At 44.0% G+C, this 20600-nt stretch overlaps 1 protein-coding gene across 4 annotated transcripts; it reads right to left on the bottom strand.

Annotated features, from left to right (window-relative positions):
- Positions 1–351: 351 nt before the first annotated feature.
- LOC135898518 (uncharacterized) lies at positions 352–20343 on the bottom strand. Of its 4 annotated transcripts, none has more exons than XM_065427489.1 (4): positions 20134–20342; positions 16314–16460; positions 9307–9444; positions 352–2469 (listed from the first exon to the last, which is right to left on the bottom strand). In XM_065427489.1, exons 1-4 carry the CDS (start codon positions 20136–20138, stop codon positions 444–446), a joined length of 2316 nt encoding a protein of 771 aa, XP_065283561.1. In that variant the 5' UTR covers positions 20139–20342; the 3' UTR covers positions 352–443. The 4 variants fall into 4 exon arrangements, with proteins under 4 accessions (XP_065283561.1, XP_065283560.1, XP_065283563.1 ...); XM_065427488.1 differs by lacking the exon at positions 20134–20342 and adding an exon at positions 19641–19734; XM_065427491.1 differs by lacking the exon at positions 16314–16460 and having other exon boundaries at positions 20134–20343.
- Positions 20344–20600: the final 257 nt, after the last annotated feature.

Genomic DNA, 20600 nt, shown 5'->3' with positions numbered 1-20600 from the left:
TGAATTTTCGCACTAGCTAGCACAGTTTTTCCAAGGAACAAATCATATGCAGCCAGACTTGGCAGATCACCAACAATGGAAGCTGCGCAGCCGTTATGCTAGTGAAACATCACAGATGATAAAATTCACTGTCTTTAAGCACGTTCACTTGGTGGTGGCTACCGAATGTTGGATGCATAAACTTGCCAAGATTTTCTTGTTATCAAAAGAAAACTTCTTTAAAGTGAACCTGCATGATGCTGCTCAAAGGAAACAACCACCCTGTTCACAAATATTACTTTCATACAATTTAAATCAATAAACAGCCGGACTGCAATCAACACCAATGGGCTGCTGCTTGTCGCACGTCAGTGAGGTCTCAAAACCTTTATTCAAATAATGAAAGCTCAATTTAAAAAAAAAATCAAATTTTAAAGATATAAATCTGCCTGCAAAACCTACTGTCAGCGCTTCCAGTGAGTGGCAGATAGTTTGCGAAGTTCTTCCAAAGGGTCTTCGCCTCTAGCGCACCTAGTCTTCACAGCCTTCTCGACTGCCTCCAGCTGGCGATACAGCTTCAAGTTCCGATACTTGTCGCTCAACTGTGTGCCTGTCCTCCCAAGGAAGCCACCTTCGTTCAGTATACGCACCCAGTTACCCTTGCCGAACTTCAGAACGCCAGCCACGAGCGCCTCCTCTTCAAGCGGCGTGAAGGGCACTCTCCGCCGCTTCTGCTTGAACTTGGTCGGAACACTTTTTTGTGATTCATCTGACTCGGTATCTGAACTCCATCTTCCCAGTGCAGAGGGACGCGCTCCTGATGCAGATGGTCTGTCGGCGCTGCTGCAAGCTGTCTTCGGCGAGCTGGTAGCCTCTCGAGCCTCTGTTTGATGCTGGAATGGCTCCAGAGAGTCATCGTCCGAAGATGGAGCTGCACTGGCCCTTTCGGGACCCCTGACAGACAGAAAAGCTCTTTGTGGCTCCTGCCGCTGGCTCACAGAGCTTCGCTCGCCATGTAGCGGCTCCACTGCTATCAGTGACGTTGCTTGCTGCTGCTTGTACAGGGCACGCAGTTTCTTCAGGGGATTCACTCCAGCGTTCAGCATGTCCTTCACTCGTCTCCTGACGTTTGGAAGATGGCCATACTTTTCCAAATTCCTATACTTGTCATGGAGATCGGTTGTGTGGCGCCCGTCGAACCAGCCATCGTTGCTGATTTCCTTCCAGCTTCCTCGGCCGTACTTCATAACACCGTATACGAGTGCCTCTTCTTGCAGAGCTGTGAACCGCACCCTGCGCTTCTTCAGCGGCGGCAGAGTGTCGGGACTTACTGACCGGATGATGCACCTTTCAGCACCTACCGGTGAATCCTGCGAGCCCGAGCCTCTGGCCTCGGACAATCGAGGCTCTACCAAATTTCCGACACCTAGGAGTGATGGCTCACGGCATGGCACTTGCGAAGTCTTTTCAGACGCAGTAGGAGCTGGTAGCAAATGTTCGTCTGTAGGCAAGTCAGCAGTTTTCTTTTGTACAATATTTGAAAATCTGACACTTATGCACTTCTTAAACGTGACATCGGAGGATTTTTGCGATGTGCTTGGCAGTGTTTTCTGACATCCACTTCGCATCGATTCAAGCAGCGATGGTGAATGCTCATCTTGGTCAGACAGCTGGGAATCATTTTGCCGGGGCTGCTCGTGAAGTGCAGGTTCTTCTATGTCCATTGCATCGCTTTTGAAGTCAGCAGTATCTTGCAATCGACGTGACTGGACCAAGGGCTGTTTCTGGGATTGCCCAGGGACAGAGGTACGGGCGGCATGCACTGGCGCTGGCCGTTCTGTCACTTGAGAGCAGCATCCAGCATCTTTGGATTTCTGTGCCATTCTGTTGTGGACAGGTGATGGATGCCGATGAGAAGTGAAGGCAGAGATTTCCTCTGCGGTTAGCCTGTCCAGTTCAACGACAAGATTGCACACAGGAGCAACGAACACAGTGTCACAAGGCAAAGCTGCACAAACCTTTGTTGTTAAGGCTTCCTGACTTCTTGAAAATTGAGGACTGTAACTATGTGGCTTTCCATTTTTTTTATGCCCTGTGTAGAGGTGAGGGTCCACAGAAGTGGTGGAACCTTTATTTTCAGCAGCCGATGCATGCACCTCCGATGAAATGATGTCCTGTTGCTTTACATTTGTCTTTCTAAAGGACAAGACTTCATCTCCTTTCTTTAATGACAATTTTTCATTGGCTTGCTGCGACGCCAGAAGGAATGGAAGCCCGAGATTCAAGATATCGAGTGCGTCGCTTCTGGGAAACCCTGGCAGACGAAACTGGGAACCAGCTTCATTAATGGCCATAACCATATCACAGCCACGGTGCCTGTGCTTGCTTCTTAACTTTGAAACCAACTGTTCGTTTGTGATACTCTTGCGTTGTTGCATGATGCACTTTGGAACAGGGCCCACGTCGGGAGTACCATGCTGCTTGTTCACCCTACAATGGCACACAAGAGAAAACATAAGTAAAAAAGAACAGAGGTTTATCACATGGGTACTCAGTATCTAGAACAAGTAAGCAAAATATAAGAATGACCTTTCTGCCAAAGCATTTTCAGAAAGTGTATTTAAAATCGCTTCTGTGTACTTCCCAATTACGTGTAACTAGAAAAAAGTGGAACATGCAGTGCTAATGCCACAAATGCCCAACTGCACATGGTTTTGGAGTCAATAAAAGCAGTTAAAACTTTCTCATTGCTTCGCGGTCTGGCAGCTGCCAGTCTGACCATGGCAGGTGCCTGAAACAACGGATGACAATTTAATAAATAAAAATGGGAGGGTATTAATGTCCCAAAACAGCATAGTGGGCATGAGGAATGCCGTAGTGGCCCTGGGACTCCAATTTATTGTGACCACCAGAGGATCTTTAACATGCACACAAAGTGCACTACACAAGCATTTTTGCATTCTGCCCCCGCCAGACATGACAATGGACCTTTTTCCAGTAAACAACCCTAATGGCTGTCTCCCATTCAACAAAATTTGGCAGGCAAGAAGCGAACACTCCCATCCCTTCTCACCTCTAGGCAGTGACCAAGTCTTTCATGACATCCCGCACTTTTTTTCTCGCTTGTTTTGTAGAAGTAGCTCCTCCCCCTCCCTGTTTTAGCGTGCGCATGTTTGCTCGTGTGTAGTAATAACACCTTTTCCATTTACGAACAAGAAGGTAATGTGCTGAATTTGACATGCAGGAAAGCATCATTTATTTATTTATTTATTTAAGATACCTTACAGGCCCATTTAAGGGCATTGAGTATGGGGGGATACAATGTAAGTGTTTCTACAGGAGTAATCAATATAAATATTACAGGTAGTCACAGGATAAAAAAAATAACTAAGTTCAAATATGTTTGTCCAGGGTAAGCTTGAGGCAGTGTAATCACAATAATACATTAATACACACTAACATTAAGATAATACAAGTACAAATAACAGGGAAGGAAAGCAGGTCAAAAAATATCCTTATACAATGTTACTACAAGAAGCTTTGCAATTTTTCACGAAAGGCGCCACAATTTATTAAGCATGCAATGTTATCAGGAAGACTGTGCCATACTGTTATGACATGTTGCAGTGCTGATGCATTAATTGACATTGTATTGCCAAAGATGTGTGTGAAACTGTGGCTATTGATAAAGCGACATGACATGCACGCTGGTGCTTCTAGAGGCAACACATGAGAGCAATTTCCATCAACGTATATATGGAAAAGGCAAAGAAGACTTATCGTGCGACGAGTTTCAAGTGGCTGGAGCAAAATATCTGCTTTACTCTTTGTTACACTGCAAGCTCTGTCGTAAAACGAGAACAAGGTGACAAGTCCACTTGTTGAAACGCTGGCTCTTGCTTTCACCTTGTTCTCGTTTTGCTCATCATCTTGAATTTCCATCTCCCGCCTTTCCCCTGTTTTCCCCTGAAGTTCTGTCATAGTTATTTCTGATGAAGCGTGCTGCTCTATTCTGAATGAATTCTAGCATAAAAACAAAATAATCTTGATGTGGAGACCATACTGATGAAGCAAGTTCTAATTGTGGGTGAGCAAAAGTTTGGTATGCCAATTTACGAACTGTAGCAGGGGATTTACACAAGTTCCGTCGGAGATAACCCAGAGTTTTTGAAGCTTTTGTACAGGTAGCTGTTATGTGTGTACTCCAGGAAAGATTTGTTGTAAGCTCAACGCCAAGGTATATACAGGACGATGTCAGAGGGGCAATGGTGCTATTTATGATGCAAGAAAAGTGGGAGTTAGAACATTTTTGCAAGAAAGATATATATTCACATTTGTCCGAGTTAAGGGTCATCTGCCATGTAGTGCACCAGAAACTGACAAGGTTAAGGTCATTCCATGATAATAAATGGTCACCAGATGTTGTTATTGTATGGTATAGAATGCAATCATCAGCAAAAAGCCTTATCTGGGATTATACGTTTTGTAGAAGGTCATTAATGAAAATTAGGAAAAGAAGTGGATCAAGGACACTGCCCTTCGGTATACCAGAGATAATGTCAGAAGGAAGCGATGCATGATTATTAACGATAGTGAACTGCTACCACAACGACAGAAAGTTTCAGAGCCAAGATAAAGTTAATGAATCCAGTTGGACGGCGGATAATTTTGAGATGAGGCGACAATGAGCGACACGGTCAAATGCTTTCGAAAAATCTTATGCGAATGTGTTCTTAAACACATAGTCAGTTTGCTGTTTGTTATTGATGCTGGAGTGTAATTCTGTTGTAAATTCGAGCAACTGAGTGTCACAAGATATGCCTTTTCTGAATTCATGCTGGTTAAAATAAAAGAAGTCGTTCGATTCTATATGGCAATAGATATGCGATGCTATGATATGTTCCAGTAGTTTACAGCAGATGCATGTAAGGAGATGGGATGGTAATTTCGTGGAGAGTACTTGTTATTCCGCTTGAATACAAAGATAACCTTAGCGATTTTTCAGTCCAAGGGTCGTTCGCCAGATGACAAGGATTGCTTAAGAATATGGCACAAAATCTGGCTTGAAATTATAACGGTATTTTTTTTAGTATTTTTGAGTTAATATTATCAATACTGGAAGATGTGAATAATTTGAGATTATTTATTAAAGACGAAAAGCCAGCTGCTGTAACTTCTATTGGTTCTATAGAAGGATATTCAAAGTCAGGGACTATGGGAACAGTGGAACAGTCTTCCTGTGTAAAAACCGATGTGAATAAATTGTTAAACGCTACTGGACAATCAGCATCAGACAAAGGGCAATCATTATTATCATGTAGCACAACATTGCGGACAGTGGTATCTGCTGATATAACTTGCCAGAATTTTCTGGGGTTGGTGATTGGAAGAGACAGCAGGTCACATGAAAAATATTTGTCTTTGGCTGTGCACAGCTCTGTGCAGTAAGATTTTAGAAAATCACTGTATACCACCCAAGATGAGGCTTGTTTGTCCCTTCTGGCTGCCCTGAACAGACGCTTCTTCCTGTTTCTTAATGTTCGAAGGTGTTTTGTAAACCAAGGATTAAACTTGTCACTTGCTATTGAGATTTTCGGAACGTAATTTTCTACCAGTGCTGTTAATGTTTGCTTAAAAAGTTCCCAGCTGTCATTTACCAATCTTCAGTTAAGGTATAGCCCAAATTCTTCAGTGAAAAAAATAGCTAATTTAGCATTAATTTTGTTGTAGTCAGCCCCATTGTAATCTCTAATGCTTTTAGTGTTAGCCCCATAGAAAGTTACTGGAATATTGATGTTTAATTGAAGAGATTTCTGATCACTCAAGTCATCAATGTAAGCAATAAGCCAGGCAGTATCAGTTTTGGTAGTCAATACTAAATCTAAGATGTCGGGAGCATGGGTGTGTCGATCAACTATCTGGTTCAGGTTGTAATCTAGTGTTAAGCTAATAAATTCAGCAGAGAAGTGGCAGGATGATGACAGATTTGGCCAATCAATTAGAGGAAAATTAAAGTTGCCCAGGAGATAAACAATAGCCGCCGAACATTGTTGAGTAGCAAAGGATATGCTTTCCCGCAGTGCATTAAGAAGCGAGTGGTCAGCGTCGGGCAGCCGATAACAAGTACCCACTAGAGCATGGGCAGAAGTGGTTGCGCATGCGACCCAGACTACTTCAGCAGTGAAATTTGTGTCAACAAGAAACAATTAAATGCAGCTTTTTATAGCAATCAGAACACCTCCACCCCTCTTCCCGCTATGTTTATGCCTGTAAATGTTATATTTCTTAGTGTGAGGAAGTTCTTCATTAGTGATGTCAGTGTGCAACCAAGTTTCAATTCAAGCTAGAATATCGGTATCGCCATCCTCCAAATAGGCACTCAATGAGTCATGCTTTTTTAGTAGGCTCAGAATGTTCGTGTAAGACAGTGACAGTGGCGACGTTAAGGAAGATGGAGATTCCTTAGTTGTACCAGCACATGTTGCCTTCTTTAGCTATGGGATTTACAGAGATTATAATAGATGACAAACAGAGATTATATTGTTACGCAAACGAGCAATATAGATGCACCAGCATTTATTCTTGGACAGCCTGGCTAGTACTTTGATCCAAGTATTAAAGATGTGCGTGATGTTAGGAATGGCCTGCCAAGCTGGCAACGTGCAAGTTATTTCAGCCCGCTGCAGGTGCGTCGATCGATCCGGGGTGGGGGCGCCCTTCAGAGAACCAGCGAGGACAGCACTAACCAACCGTGAACTTCCTTTGGAGAACGGCGGACTATGGCCGCTCTGGAATTTAGAGACGCCGGCTGGGTTCGGGTGTGACCACCTGACTATGGGGACGCAGGACAATGGATACCACGACGACTGCGCTGCAAAGGCCGTCAGCCCTCAGAGAGAGCACTGAAACCTGAGCGGCACGTGTGTGTGAGCCCTCCTCCTCCAAAAAGGCATGTAGTCTGCGATGACGTCGAATCGAGTGCTTATAAGCAGCGATTGTCGGCTGCTAGAGTGTGCTCGTCGTCGTGCTCTTTGCTTGTCAATGTACTCGTGAGCTGTGTGCTCGTTTGCTGTATGCTTCGTCTTGCATGCTCCATTTGGGAGCCACGCATAGACTGTGTAAATGTATCCCATGTTCAACTGTAAATAATGTAAATAAATCCTGCTCGCCTAAGTCCTGTCGCCCCAAGTTCATCCGATCGTCCTACAGGCCCGACTCTAACAGTGACCATCAAATGTGTCACAGAAGAAAGTTTCTTCAGAATAAACTCGCCCGTCCTTTGGAGTAGTTCAACGCAAAGGAGGCAGTTAACATACACATGTTAACCCACCTCAGTGAAGAGTGGGTACTGCAAACAGCTCATCAAGATGAACAAGCAACATGCAAAAGTTCTGCACGTGTACCGTGTGGCGGAAGAGAAGGGGACGAAACACATTTTCTCAGGCGTGTAAAGCTTCATTCGCCTGCAGAAAAAAAAATGGGGGGAGGGGACTTTAAGTTGTGTATAATATGACACTGCAAGTGTGTCGTCGCTTTGGTCTTGTGCAATGCATTCAAATAGACTGTGTGGTGATATGCCTCCTTTTTTTTTTTTTTTTAGTCCTCATGTAGTTACACATCCACTTTCGCAACACATGTGGAAAAGCCTTCGTCAGCCAATAGTAAAAACCCTGCTGTATACATACCAGTAGATTCAAACAGCACCGAGACTGCCAAATCAGTTGTAGGGCAGCAACTGCAACTCGAATGTTTACAACACTGTTGCCATGCTGCTACCAAAACACAAGTTTGCCTCGCTCAGCAAGAATCGCTTGATGGCTCACTGGTAACATGGCATATTTTTTGGAACTTGACCATGCATGCCACACCAGTACAACACGTTCAACATTCCATGCCAGTTTATGCAATCGACAGCACAGCAAATGTCCTGCATGAGGCCTATTTCAAACACTGACCCTATCGCTCGAGCATTAGCTCACGGAGTCGTTTCCATTGACAAGACTGCTTGTAGTCTTTCCCACAAACTGCTCAAGTGGTTCAACAACCAATATTATCGCCCAAAACACATGCAAATACATGGTTCAGTCGCTCAAGTTCAGAAAATTTGTCACAGATTGTGCAAGGAATCACACACTCACTTTGCACACACACCCTGTGGTAACAGCATAGCTTGGCTGCAGATGAAAGCATGGGTACGCGCATGAAAATAGCTGAATTGGGAAAAGGTCCATAGCAGTGTTAGCTACACACAATATGCAGTTGGTGAAAGAAATAGATAATTTTTGAAAGCTAGGTAGGTTGTGCATTGGTGCTTTTTCAATTGTGCTCTTATCACTCAAGTCTGCAGGTTTATCCATTTTGAATTCTGTGTGCGACACCACATAGCATCTGTCCTTCAGACAGTGGCTTGACTACCCGCCAAATATGTGACAATGCCTTCAAGTTGCCCTCTATTTTCTTTAGTGAATGCCTGTATATGTTACACTGCCTGTATTATGCCAATAGACATCGTTTGAAGTCAGAACTATGTTTGTGTATCCTTTCCTCATGCCCCATTTCTTCTGCTGCGTTTATCGGTTGCTGTGGGTCACCAAGTTGACCAACTTGGTTGTCTTTTGTTCCTTTAGAATGTAATCAAATCTTGCTAAGCAGCCAACTAGTCCTGAGCAGACACTGTCAAAAGCCATGATGGCACATGTGACTGCTACAGGAACTTGAAGGTGGCCATCTGCCTGAAATTTCTTGCTTATAAAAAATTAACTCTTGCCAACATTTGTGTGTCTGAGAAGTGCAATTCATCAGTCAAGGCTAACTATTTCCCTTAAGTATCCTTTCGAATATGCCAAAGCTGCAAAGTTGGCTAAAAAGAAAGCTGCAGTGAAGAATCCGATTAAAATCTCTGCAGGTAAGCAATTTTGTAGTCAATCTGTCAAAGTGAAGCTGCCATAACTGGGAGGCTTACCTACAACCTCGTGAAAGCATATCAGCAATTAGTCGCTTCTGGCAGTACTTTGCCACAACATATCATCCATCATGGTACCCCAGTGCGCCACAAGCATTCTCCAATGTTCCTGCTCTAGTGAGTCAACAGACTGGAACAACACCTGCCTGCCAACAATTTTCTTCGGTCACGTCTGGTGCTCCAGCGAGCTGTCCCACATAAGAAGCACCATACTTAATGTTCTCAATTAAGCACTTTTAACAGCATATACTAGGTGAAGGGCTAGAAGAAGCTGTGAACATGATTCCAGCAACCAAAATGCACTGCCAAAATGCACATGTTGTGACCATCGTAATGAATAAAGATCTTTAAATGAGAAAACATACGAGAGTGCCGAATGGGCTGTGTGTGTGGTTCTAGTGGTCTCCAGGCCTGCAGGAAATGGGCCAGGAGAGGCTGGTACATTCAATTGTGGACCTGAAGCAGTGCCTCGATCCAATTTACGGGTCCTGGTTTGGAGATCACTGTGCAGTAGAGACAAATAGTATTAAACACTGTGTTATCGGAATAGTTGTTTACAGTAATTCGAAGTCATTTTTGCAATGTGTCTAGCAAGCTGCATTTATGTTGCTGAATAAGCTTTGTTGCAATCGGTATCGTAAACCAGGTATGAAATGGTAATTGGCAGCGATCTACTGTTGAGCATCCGAAAACGAGAATCACAATTCGCTGTGTTGATTTGGATGCTGCTGCACTCTAGCTAAAGTCATTTTTTGTTAAAGCTATGAACACAGACAGCAAGTTAATGACCCACAAATTTGGCAATTCTTTACCATTCCCTTTCTTAGGAACAATATGTTAGCACATTGTACCCTTAGTTAGCATATTGTACCCTTAGTCGAGGAACAGGTGGCAAGTGTTTCGAGCAAAAAGGTGAGCTATATCCACAAACCAGACATCTCGCACAAGCCCATATTGTTTGTGCACAGTGCCCAACCATGTTCTCCAAGGTGCAATTTTTTTTTTAAAGGGAAGCTGAAGAGTCTGTCGAATTCAATAAGACGCTCATATACGGATGCGGGAACCTTATAAACCATGTAAGTAAAATTTGGGTTTTTTTTTTCAATTAGGAGCGACGTAATCGTCGGTTGAAATTGCGCTGTAGCTCCACCCCCCGCCGAATGCCGCGCGCTGCTGCTGACGCTGACGATGCGAGCGGAGACCGGAAACCGCGGTGTTGTGACGTCAACTCTAATGTTTCGTTCCTTCGCAGCGTCCGCGACCGTGCCTGACTGCACTTGTTTCTGCGTGCGTGCCATCGTAATCTGCTTCGATCGACCCTGCATTCCTTTGTTGCTGCGTCTGCATGTATGTAGAGTGGTAGTCAACGTGTGTGGTAGTCAACGTGAGTGGTAATCAACGTGTGTGGTCGTCAACGTGAGTGGTAGTCAACAGATGAAGGTCACTACACGTACTGCATGAACCAGGAAGCTTTTCACGCGTTTAAACCGCCTTGTAGATTGCCGACAGCTTTGGACAGCGCACAAATGCCGACGATCGCATCCCCGCTTACGTTCAACGAGGAAGCATGCAGGAACACAACACTACAGTTGTTTGACCGGAAACGAGCTCACTAGATCGGCGAAAGATCGGCAAGATCACTAGATCGCTTTGCAAAAACATACTCACCAAAGAGCATTTCCAACACAAGGAGATCCCAAGACTTTGCTTTCGTTCGCGTCGAAAGCACTGCTCGCACCAGCATCGTTTGCTTCTTCGAGAGGCCGGGTCTTCGCAATCGGCTCGTACATGTAGGGAGTAACGCCGAACTCCTCAGAAAAACGCAGTCTCTCTGAATTTTCCATTACCGTCTCAGAAAAACAGCACCAAACTACCTGGCACCGCGCTTCATGTGTAGCGGCAGCGTTCGGTTACTAGAGTTGACGTCACGAGGCGCCCGACCAATCACAGGCGGAAACGAGACGCGCGAGCTGGGCGTGTCCGCTGCTGCACTTTTCGTCGAAATAAAATATATTTGCTATTTCTTTCGCTCAATTTCGGTACGATATTCGAATTCGGAGGGTTGAAAACCATTGTGTACAGATGTTCACTCATTTTTTCTGGAAAACCTTTCAGCTTCCCTTTAAGTGAAGCTTTCTTTGCTTCTTCGACTTTTTAACTGCTGCTGCTGTTTTTCACGCTGCACCGAGGGGTGTATCAGAGCATGCATATACATGTTGGAGAGGAAAGGCGACACGTGAAACTCTGCACCTTTCCATCACATCGCTACAATGCCCTCTGGAGTGCCCGGGGTGATGACCTATACAATACCTTCTTGATGGCTGTAATTATCCATAACACCTCTCAAAAGCATTGCAGAAACTGCAGCACTTACATTTGTACTAATGTGCAAAAGTCCAGAGGGAAGGTAAATAGAATGAGAAGGTAGGAAGGGGAGGCGAAGAATGGGTAGAACTGACACATTCACAAAACGAGTGAATAAAAGCCTTGCCACTCTTTGCTCAGAGCTCCCATACATGTGGGGGGGAGCAAAAAAAGCAATGTAGGAAGGCAAGGGAGCAATATCACTACACGATAGCGGTTGTGGACAAACTGGACAAACTTAAGTTTAAGGTACGGTATGGTACGTTTCTGTATTTCTGAAAAATAAAGATCGTGCAAATTTGTCAAACAAACTGATGCACGGCATGCAGACGCACACCTACATTAAAGCACCGTAGCATATAAGCAACACTACTAAAGCGGCCGCACGCCAAATGAACACTTCTGTGCTCGACGTGGTAGCTTTGCAGCTATGGTGTTGCTCGAGGTTGCGGGTTTGATCCCTACTGCAGCAGCCCATTTCAACGGGGGCAAAATACAAGGACGCTAGTGTACTTAGATTTTGGGACACGTTAAAGAATATCACGGTGTCAAAATTAATCCGGAGTCCACCACTACAGCGTGCCTCATAATCCGATTGTGGTTTTGGCATGTACCAGCCCCATAATCCAATTAAAATTTATTAACTGTGCCCCAATGTCATTGCCATGTGAGCCAATGACAATGCTCAACCATCTCAGAGGTTATGAAATATGGTGCACAACAATGCCTCAAGCAAACACATCCCCTTGTGTGTTCTGTTTACTAGGCAGACAAACAGCAGTGGTGCATGCAAGGTAACATTTAGCATCAACTCATTAATCACACATTGCACTAAACACTGAAGAAATTTACCATTTACCGTCAATATCACCGCTAATTACTGTCAATGAAAGCAAGCAGCTTAGCTTACATCAATTCCAAACATGCACAGGATACACATGATTTTTTTTTTAATTTTCTCTCAGGATGTCTTCTGTGACATGTGCAGTGATGCACAGTTTCAACAATTCAACAGTGTATCCTACAAAGAGCTGGTACATTTGATGAAAGGCCATAAGTTAACAGGTTGTTTCACACACCGTTGTCACCTTTCTGCTTCTATTAAATCTGACTGCTACTAGCTGCACCTATAGTGGTTATAATGGCTATAAGCATGTGTGGTATAACCTGACAATAATAGCACAAGAGCACACAGTTCTTGCTCTTGGAACAGATATTCACTGTGTTGATATTTCACTGCACTTCACCACACTGACAATGCAACAATATCTTTCAGTGCAACTTGTATAATTAATATCCGCCGATTTATATCCACTGCAGGACTGAGATGAGTGAAGTGTACAAACTCAAGTGCAGTGGTTGGTGAAAAGTACAAAATAAAGATGATGGCCAAGAGCTAAGCATGAGATCACATGACACACAAAACAAATGAAAAGGAAACCAATCGCTGGAAACCGCAAAACTCGGAGTAGGCCAATCCTGGAGGACCATGACATGCCAAGCAAAGAAAAAAGGCAATTCACGTTGGTTAAAGGTGGAATTGCAGGAAGCCACATAGGAAGGTCAACCATCAAACCAGGCACTGAAGATGTGCTATCGGGTCTCAGACCTGCGCCGTTAGGACTACTCCTCACTACGGCAACCAGTGAAGGGCTGACCAAAGCCTTCCTACGAAAAACGGCTTCACGACTTTGCCAGGCCATGGCAGACTACCAGAAGGCCTGTGGACTCCTGCACCCGTGGGAAAAATGCAAGGCATCAGGGTGCAGGCCTGAGCATGCAAACAGCTGCCAGGCCAGGATGCCTCTTTCTCTTGACACTTCATATTCGAGGTTCCTGATGTTTCCGAGGGCCTGTTTCCTTTTGGCCAACTTGGAACAACTGTGTTTCAGCCATCTCCGACTCTGTTCTCTACCTCACCACTGCTAGGGTAAGCCCATGATTGCTTTGCTTTGTTTATCACCTCACCACAAGGCCATTCCACGGTTAACTCTTGACTAAACTGAATTTCGTCATTGGCATTTAATGAAATTAGCAATATTTAGGAACATTACGCACTTTCAGCAAACTTTCCATCTAACCCTTTTCCTGTCAACTTGGGTAACTGGGTAGTTCATGATCAAATGGGCATAACATTGGACTGCTGTGCAGAGGGAACAGGGTTCGAAACCAACCGTCAGACAAACTTGGGTGACTGGGTGTGTGTCACCGAGTATGTGCCGCTCCTCAATTAAAGTCTTTCCTGCTAACTTGGGTTACCAAGTATGTGCCACTTTTCAAGACAAAAAAAAAATCAATTTATCGGGGATTAGGCAGAATCAAACCTGCATTATATATAATCAGATAATCTTGTCTGAATATATAATCACACACACCTCACACGTGGACTTCACCACAGCACCACTAGATGGCACAGCATGCTCAGTGGGAAGTGCAAGAGAGGAATCCAGCTGCATACACGCCTCATACGCATCTCTGTAGTGGCAATACGGCATGTCCCTGCATTGCTTCAATGCTAGCTGCATTAACCTCGACATTCACCATGAGATGGGTGTGGCAAACAACAAGGGTTAGAGCTGGACCCGGACGTCTGACTCGTTCGTCATCATGGCCACAACTGCGCGAGCTGCGTCCGTAACCACTGCTCGTGCTCGGTGCAGCTTCTTCTTTATTTACAACACACTCACGCGGCTGACAAAATTGCTAAAGGCTGCCGGCTTCAAGAAAGTAAACTTTTTGCAATGGACGCCTCATCACAGAGCCGATGCTCTGGTTTGTTCCTGGGTTTCGGCACCACAATAAGATGTAGCAAACAATGACAGGGATTAGACCCACACCCGAAGGTCTGACTCGTTCTGAGTTCTGCTAGAATTTTCTTGCATACTGTTAAATACGTTTGTTTCATGTGCATTCAAACATGTCTTGCCTTTAACTGTTTTATTAAGTGTTAGTTAGCTAGTCTTTTAACCTTGTGTATATTAAACGTTTCGTGTGACCTTTGTGCAAACGTCTTTGTCCTGATTTGGGTAGTCTGAAGTTAGGCTTCAGTGACTCGTTACAAAACAAAGAACCTGCTTCACAAACAATGACACCCAACACCCAAACAACACCCAGGCCAGTGCCCAACCTTCTTCCTACGAGACTTTTTGCAACTCAGCCTTCCATCCACACGGTTTGCCTTTGTTTCTTCAGAGCATTGTGTCTTCCAGGTTGGTCTCCATGAAGCTTTGTAGCTCACAGCGATTGGTCTCTTCTGAGCTTCACAGTTTCCAGCAATTGGTTCCTTTTTATTTGTTTTCTTGTGCCATGGGCCCTTATGCATGGCTCTTGGTCATCTTTGTCTTTTCACCAACCCACTGCATTCGTGTCCATGCACCACCCTCATCACAAGGACGAAAGCCTCACTCAGAGATCACCCATTATTTCTTGTTTCCATGAGGATTGTCAAAAAGGTTTGTCAAAAAAGTTCTCAACACCAACGAGAGGGAAGCAGCTGATGTAGCTAATCATGTGTTACTTTCAAATGCAGTCCCTTCAAATTGTCCACACAGTTCAACCAGCAATTTTACAGTGCTTGGATATGTGCAGAATAAGTTTTGGAGGTCGGCCCTCTAAAGAGAAGGTAGCAGCTTGAATGACATAACGAGAAAAGTGACCCCCACAGCATTCTTTCTTCAACTCTGGGATGTGAAACCTCACAGGGAGAGATCCGGCGAGTATGACAGATGCTGATGCACAGGCAAGCTGCAGGAATGGATGGCAGCAATTGCCACAGAGGCATGATACGAAGATACGTCTTGGAAGAGATTGACCCCTTTCCAAAGCATGAATCATTAGGCTCGATGGTGTCTCAAAGGCAATGAATCAGGGCAGCATTGTATACTCTGGCATGGGTCTGCACCTTCTACAGAAGACCCACAGGCAACAGGCCTTCAAAATCCCAGAAGACGATAGCCATAATTTTGCCTGCTGATGGAAGACAAAGCTTTTCGGGGTGTTGAAAACAAAGGCTGTTTCAATGCTTCAACTGCAATTCACTTTCAGTACAGAAGTGGTGCACCCATGTGAGTGAGCAAGACAGTTAGGAGAAACCTGGGTCACACAAGTTCCTTGGTAAGGATGCACGGTACTGCAATATTCTTTACTCGTATCAGCTACACAATTGCCCACTGTTGAGCCGCCTATCTGCCATTATATAATCTTGCACACAGGTGACCTTATCTTGCATGTCGATTTTGGCTGGCCTGCTAAAGCATGGGTACTATTCAATGCTCGTCCACTCGCTTAAACAGCCCAGTTTAGTGTGCTAAAGAGCATGTTCGCTACTAACGGCTCCACCATATCTTGATGGACACTGGCTGGAGTAAGACTTTACAGGGATGAAAATTCAACAACTGAATATGATTTCAACTTCTTCATTTTTATTGGGCTGCATGCAGCATCACCCACCAGCGCCTGCAAAAAAAAAATTCGTGCACTACGCATGTGATAGTTATAGTGTCATGACTTTTGAAAGTCGTGTCTACTCTAGAAAAATTAGGGACTATGCGCAAGCATTTTTTGTGTAAGGCTGAGGACTTATGTGGCAGCCCTCGTACATCCCACACCTCCAAATCTCCTAATTTCTTTACCCCACATAAGCATCTACCACTTATGAATGAGTCACTTCTCTAGGCAGCGGTTCTGTTACACTGATAAGCCACCAGTCAAATGTGCTACTTACTACATTACCTGCTCAGCTAAATGTGACCAATTAATTATTATTATTGTTGTTGTTGTTGTTGTTGTTGTTGTTGTTGTTGTTGTTGTTGTTGTTGTTGTTGTTGTTATTATTGGTCCTGGTATTAATATTAGCAATCAGGTGTTCCACAACATGGACCCAAGTCCAAATGCACAAGAACACACATTCAGTGTGCTGTACTACAGACGCAATAGCCACCGTGCACCAATAAAATGCACATTTCATGATTGCCATATTAAGTAACGAGTTTTTGTCAAGTAAACGTACTTGGTTGTGAATGGTACTGTGCTTTCAGCAGAAATGGTAGCAGCAGCTGCCAGATGTGATTTAGGCGATGCCGTTGCATCCTGCTGGGGACCTGTACAGGTGCTCGCCTCAGCTGGAGCTGGCCTACGAACGTTACTCCGTAGGCGCCTGCACACCATAGACAAACATTACGCATGTGATGCACCGCACGCATAATGCAAAGACATGGGATTGTTCCCCACCTATAGCAAGTCTTTCTCATCCACTTTCCTTGCCATTAATTTATCATTTCGTTAATTCGATTAGCAAGTACAAGTAACTTCCCCTTTGTTCTTGGTGTCCTTGTTTGTTGGCTTCTTGCAATATGAACAACAAAAATTAGGTCCGTTGGTTAACCGCTTTTCTTCTCATTATAACAGGTCTTGTAACCCCACAAAATGCCTTGAGTTATGATACTGACATTTTCAGCTCTTGCATTTGCCCTTTATCTGACTTCTGTTTTTGATTTAATTCAATTTCTTGTTGCATCTTGTACCACTTTCTTTCAGGTTTTCTGTCCTTTATGTAGCACAAGTGCTCCAATACTAACGCAAGGAGCTGTTCTTGAGCACTTTCAGAAATAAATGAAATGAAATTCTTGTTGTACCTAAGAGTACTACCTAGGCACAGAGTATTTTGTATTCTACACAATGCTTTCTCACAAAAGTTTGTCAGCACACTATATCAAAATGAGCTTCAACTAGTAAACATATTTTCTTATTTATTCATTCACCCTCACAGCCCTTAGGGTATTAGAGAAGAGAGTATTTACAATGCTAATAAATACAATACAGCAGCCACAACAACAAAACCAATACAATGAAACTGGCAATCATAACAAGAATGATGCAACAGTTGCGTAGTTACTTACAAACCAGGTTTACGGTGCACTTCTAAAAGCATTACTGTCCCTAATTGTGACAACACTGTGTGGAAGGTTGATTCCAATACAAATATTGACTGTGAATGGACGAGTTATGATAACATTGACTGTTCGAAAGTGGAATACCTACTTTATGATGGTGATCAATGATCATCATCATACGTGATTAATGCATGTTCAAGCGTAGGATAATTTTGTTAGTAGCCTATCCTTAAGGAATCAGTTGTTATAATAAATCTTATGAAATAAACAAAGGTAGAAAACTGTTGTACAATGAGAAAGGCTGGGTAAAGAAAGGGTAATACCTGTGGCACACAGGCACAGAAAATGACATCAACTCACTGATATCTTAAATTTTAATGCCACTTGTGTGATGACACATGGACGAACTTAATATCATTTGCTATCTAATGCATTCGCCATAACTCATTTGACTAAGAAATGGGTATTCTCAGCGCCATAGCTAGTGCACTGCAGTATAATTGAAGCATTATTAACAGCTTCTATCCTATAAAAAATAACTTGTACACAACTATCCACTACAACACCCCTGTCAGGAGTTGTACTTGCCAAACTCCTCAGGTCAGCATTGGAACAGCTTCAATGGGACAGGTGCAAATTCGCTTTGGGTCTTCAGATTTGACATGCAATGACTGAAGTTGCTACGGTGAATCGCAACGTTGTAAGAGACAGGAAAAAAAACTCGAGCTAATGGCACGATAGCCATGTGTGTTTTTACCTTTCACTATTCATGGCGGCAGCAAGAACTTGTAAATGCTTACGAGCAATAAAAACAGCACTAAACGACAGGACAAGTGAAAGGACACAGACAACAGCGCTGTCCCTTCACTCGTCCTGTCGTTTAACGCTGCTTTTATTGCTCGTAATCATGAACCAACCAGCCCAAATGCGTACTCTTCTGCAGTTTGTAAACGCTTATTTATTTTTTATTGAGTACTTTAAACTTTTTCATTAATAGTGTCATTACATCATAGTGTCAAATGTCATTAAATTTGGACATGTGGCAGCTACGCAAAAAAAAAATTTAGATTGTCAACTTAAGGCAGTAATGAATGAATGCCATCTTTTTTGCCTGTGTAGCGCAGATACACTCACGGTGTAATGGTAGTTGGAATGAATTAAATGTGATGCATGGTTTTGTACCACTTTTACATCTGCGACGAGTGATTAGAGACCAGGATCCCATGAGCTGCTGCATATTTAAGTTTAATTAAGACCAATGCTTTATAAGATCGCAACTTGAGAGATGAGCCTGAGAAAGATTTCTGTAAAGGCAACCTAACGCACAGTGCTGTTCACTGCTGTGTAGAGCACACGAATGGCCGGCTTTGCTCTGCAGGATGACACCTGGCGATGGCTGTTGGGTCCGAGATAGCATGCCCTGGAGCATGCGCGGCCTAATAAACATGCAAACATGCTCATGTTGCATTTACCCAGAGGTAATGCTCGTAAGCGACTTTGTTATCTCAAACAGTTCGTGAGCGCACTTCATTTGTTGTGAAAGAACTGGTGCACATTATTAACCCATACGCTTCATTCTATGGCATTTGCCTTGCCACAAGTGCCCTCTGACCGAGTGTAGATTAGGGTAAACAAAGCCACTTTTCAATGTCGCCCCTCATCAAAAGCAGTTCTGCATGTCTGCTAGGCCATGCATGCTCCTGGGCACACTATCTTGGATCCAGCAATTGCTGCCAGGTGTTGCCTTGCAGAACAAAGACAGTCGGTCGCGCGCTCTACGCAGTGGACGGCACTGTACAACTGGCATTGTTATGTAATCAATGCGAGTTTTCCAAGGCGAGTTATTTGCTGTGTGCATACCCTCCTATCAAGCCACAGCATTAGCCGTCAATATTTATTCCATGCAGCCAAAACTATGGCCGCATCTTGGATATGTCATGCGGAGACATGACTTGTCCCCTTCCGGTTGATATGAGCCAGGTGTTTTGCAAGTTTTTCTCCCTACTGGCACAGCTGTGGCCACAAAATTCAGTTCGTGTGCACAGTTTACGTGTTCTACAGCTTACAGTCACTGCAATTTACACCCTGCGCAGTCTGCAGTGTAAGAAGATAAGCTCAGTAGCTGCCATTCAGGCTTGTACCACCAAATATCTGAGCCCTACCAGCTGCTATCACCGTACTACCATTATTTGTAGCACTATTTCTTACGCAGCCCATCGCTAACCACTCTAACCGACTGGGAGGCAGCCCTTAAGAACGGCGACCTCTCAGAGCAACTACCGGCTGTCCAGAGGGCCTGCGACAGGGCGGAGGACCACGATCTTCCGACCCCGGCGTGGGTGCGGCCCGCGACGGCTACGGGGACTCCCTGAAAAGGGAGGTACCCTGACGCCGGTTCCTCAGGACCATTAATAAAGTTCTTTGTCTGTCTGTCTGTTTCTTACCCCTCACCTTCCTCCATGCGGCGTCGCACTTCTACAACAAATCCCGACTTTTCTGAAGACTTTATCCACTTCTCGCAAGCACGTGCAGATGTACAGAAAACAGCTGTAGCAGACGAGCCGCAATATTTGACATTTGTGTGCCACTGCTTTAAAGAAAGCTATGCATATTTGTGCAGTCGCGTTTTTCATTTTTACAGGTACACAATATACTACACAACAGGCTCCTATTAAACAGAACTCGAAAAATGTGTTCCATTTATGAAAAGCAGCGCTTTAGCGAACGATTCAAAAATCACTTGGGTGCCAGTGCACATTTTGCCAGCAATAGTAGACGAGCTCCAAGAATACATCAGTCAGACCAGCACTGACAAGAGAAAAAAGAAAGAAAACCCGAAAACACTGTACCAACCCCACAAGTTAACCATTTTTATGCTGCCTTTGGGAATATTTCGTACCGCGCCTGTTGCAAAGATCAAGTGCGTGAAATCATTACCGCATGACAGCGACACGGTGTTTCCACAAATGCCCAAATGCCGGGGCTACGGGCTGTGGGTCACATGCACGGCCCGCGATCAAATGTTCATTTCACAAAAACAAGACGAGAGCCACAGCATACAACGAAGAACCAACAAACACGGCGAGATACATGGAGGAAACACCAGCAGAAATACTTTAGGCATGTTTTTAAACCATAGCTAATATCGCTGTCAATGTGGCTGGTGAAAAAGTACCCAAGGACGCCCTACGACATGGCAAAACTTTTAAACAAAATCTGTATAATTAAAAAAGTATGCCTATACTTGTACAAGGTTTATGGCACTAGAAAGTTTGTTTTGTGCAAATTAAAAAACAGTGCGCTTTTTTTTTTACATGACGAACATGACGTATTTTCGGCTTTTGCAACACTCTTAAAACGGTTGCACCATTTGGGGTGTAAATTTGTCCCACAACAATAATCGT

Source organism: Dermacentor albipictus, chromosome 2, assembly GCF_038994185.2.
Source record: "Dermacentor albipictus isolate Rhodes 1998 colony chromosome 2, USDA_Dalb.pri_finalv2, whole genome shotgun sequence".
In the NCBI taxonomy this organism is placed as follows: Eukaryota; Metazoa; Arthropoda; class Arachnida; order Ixodida; family Ixodidae; genus Dermacentor; species Dermacentor albipictus.
This window is presented reverse-complemented; position numbering and strand designations above follow the sequence as displayed.

Bases quoted from the DNA above. Each gene is read 5' to 3' on its own strand.
- LOC135898518 (XM_065427488.1), bottom strand. The intron at 9,445-16,313 runs GTACGTTTACTT...TCTACTGCACAG, and splicing joins ACAGTACCATTCACAACCAA to TGATCTCCAAACCAGGACCC. The intron at 2,470-9,306 runs GTATGTTTTCTC...GTGCCATTGTAG, and splicing joins ACAGCCCATTCGGCACTCTC to GGTGAACAAGCAGCATGGTA.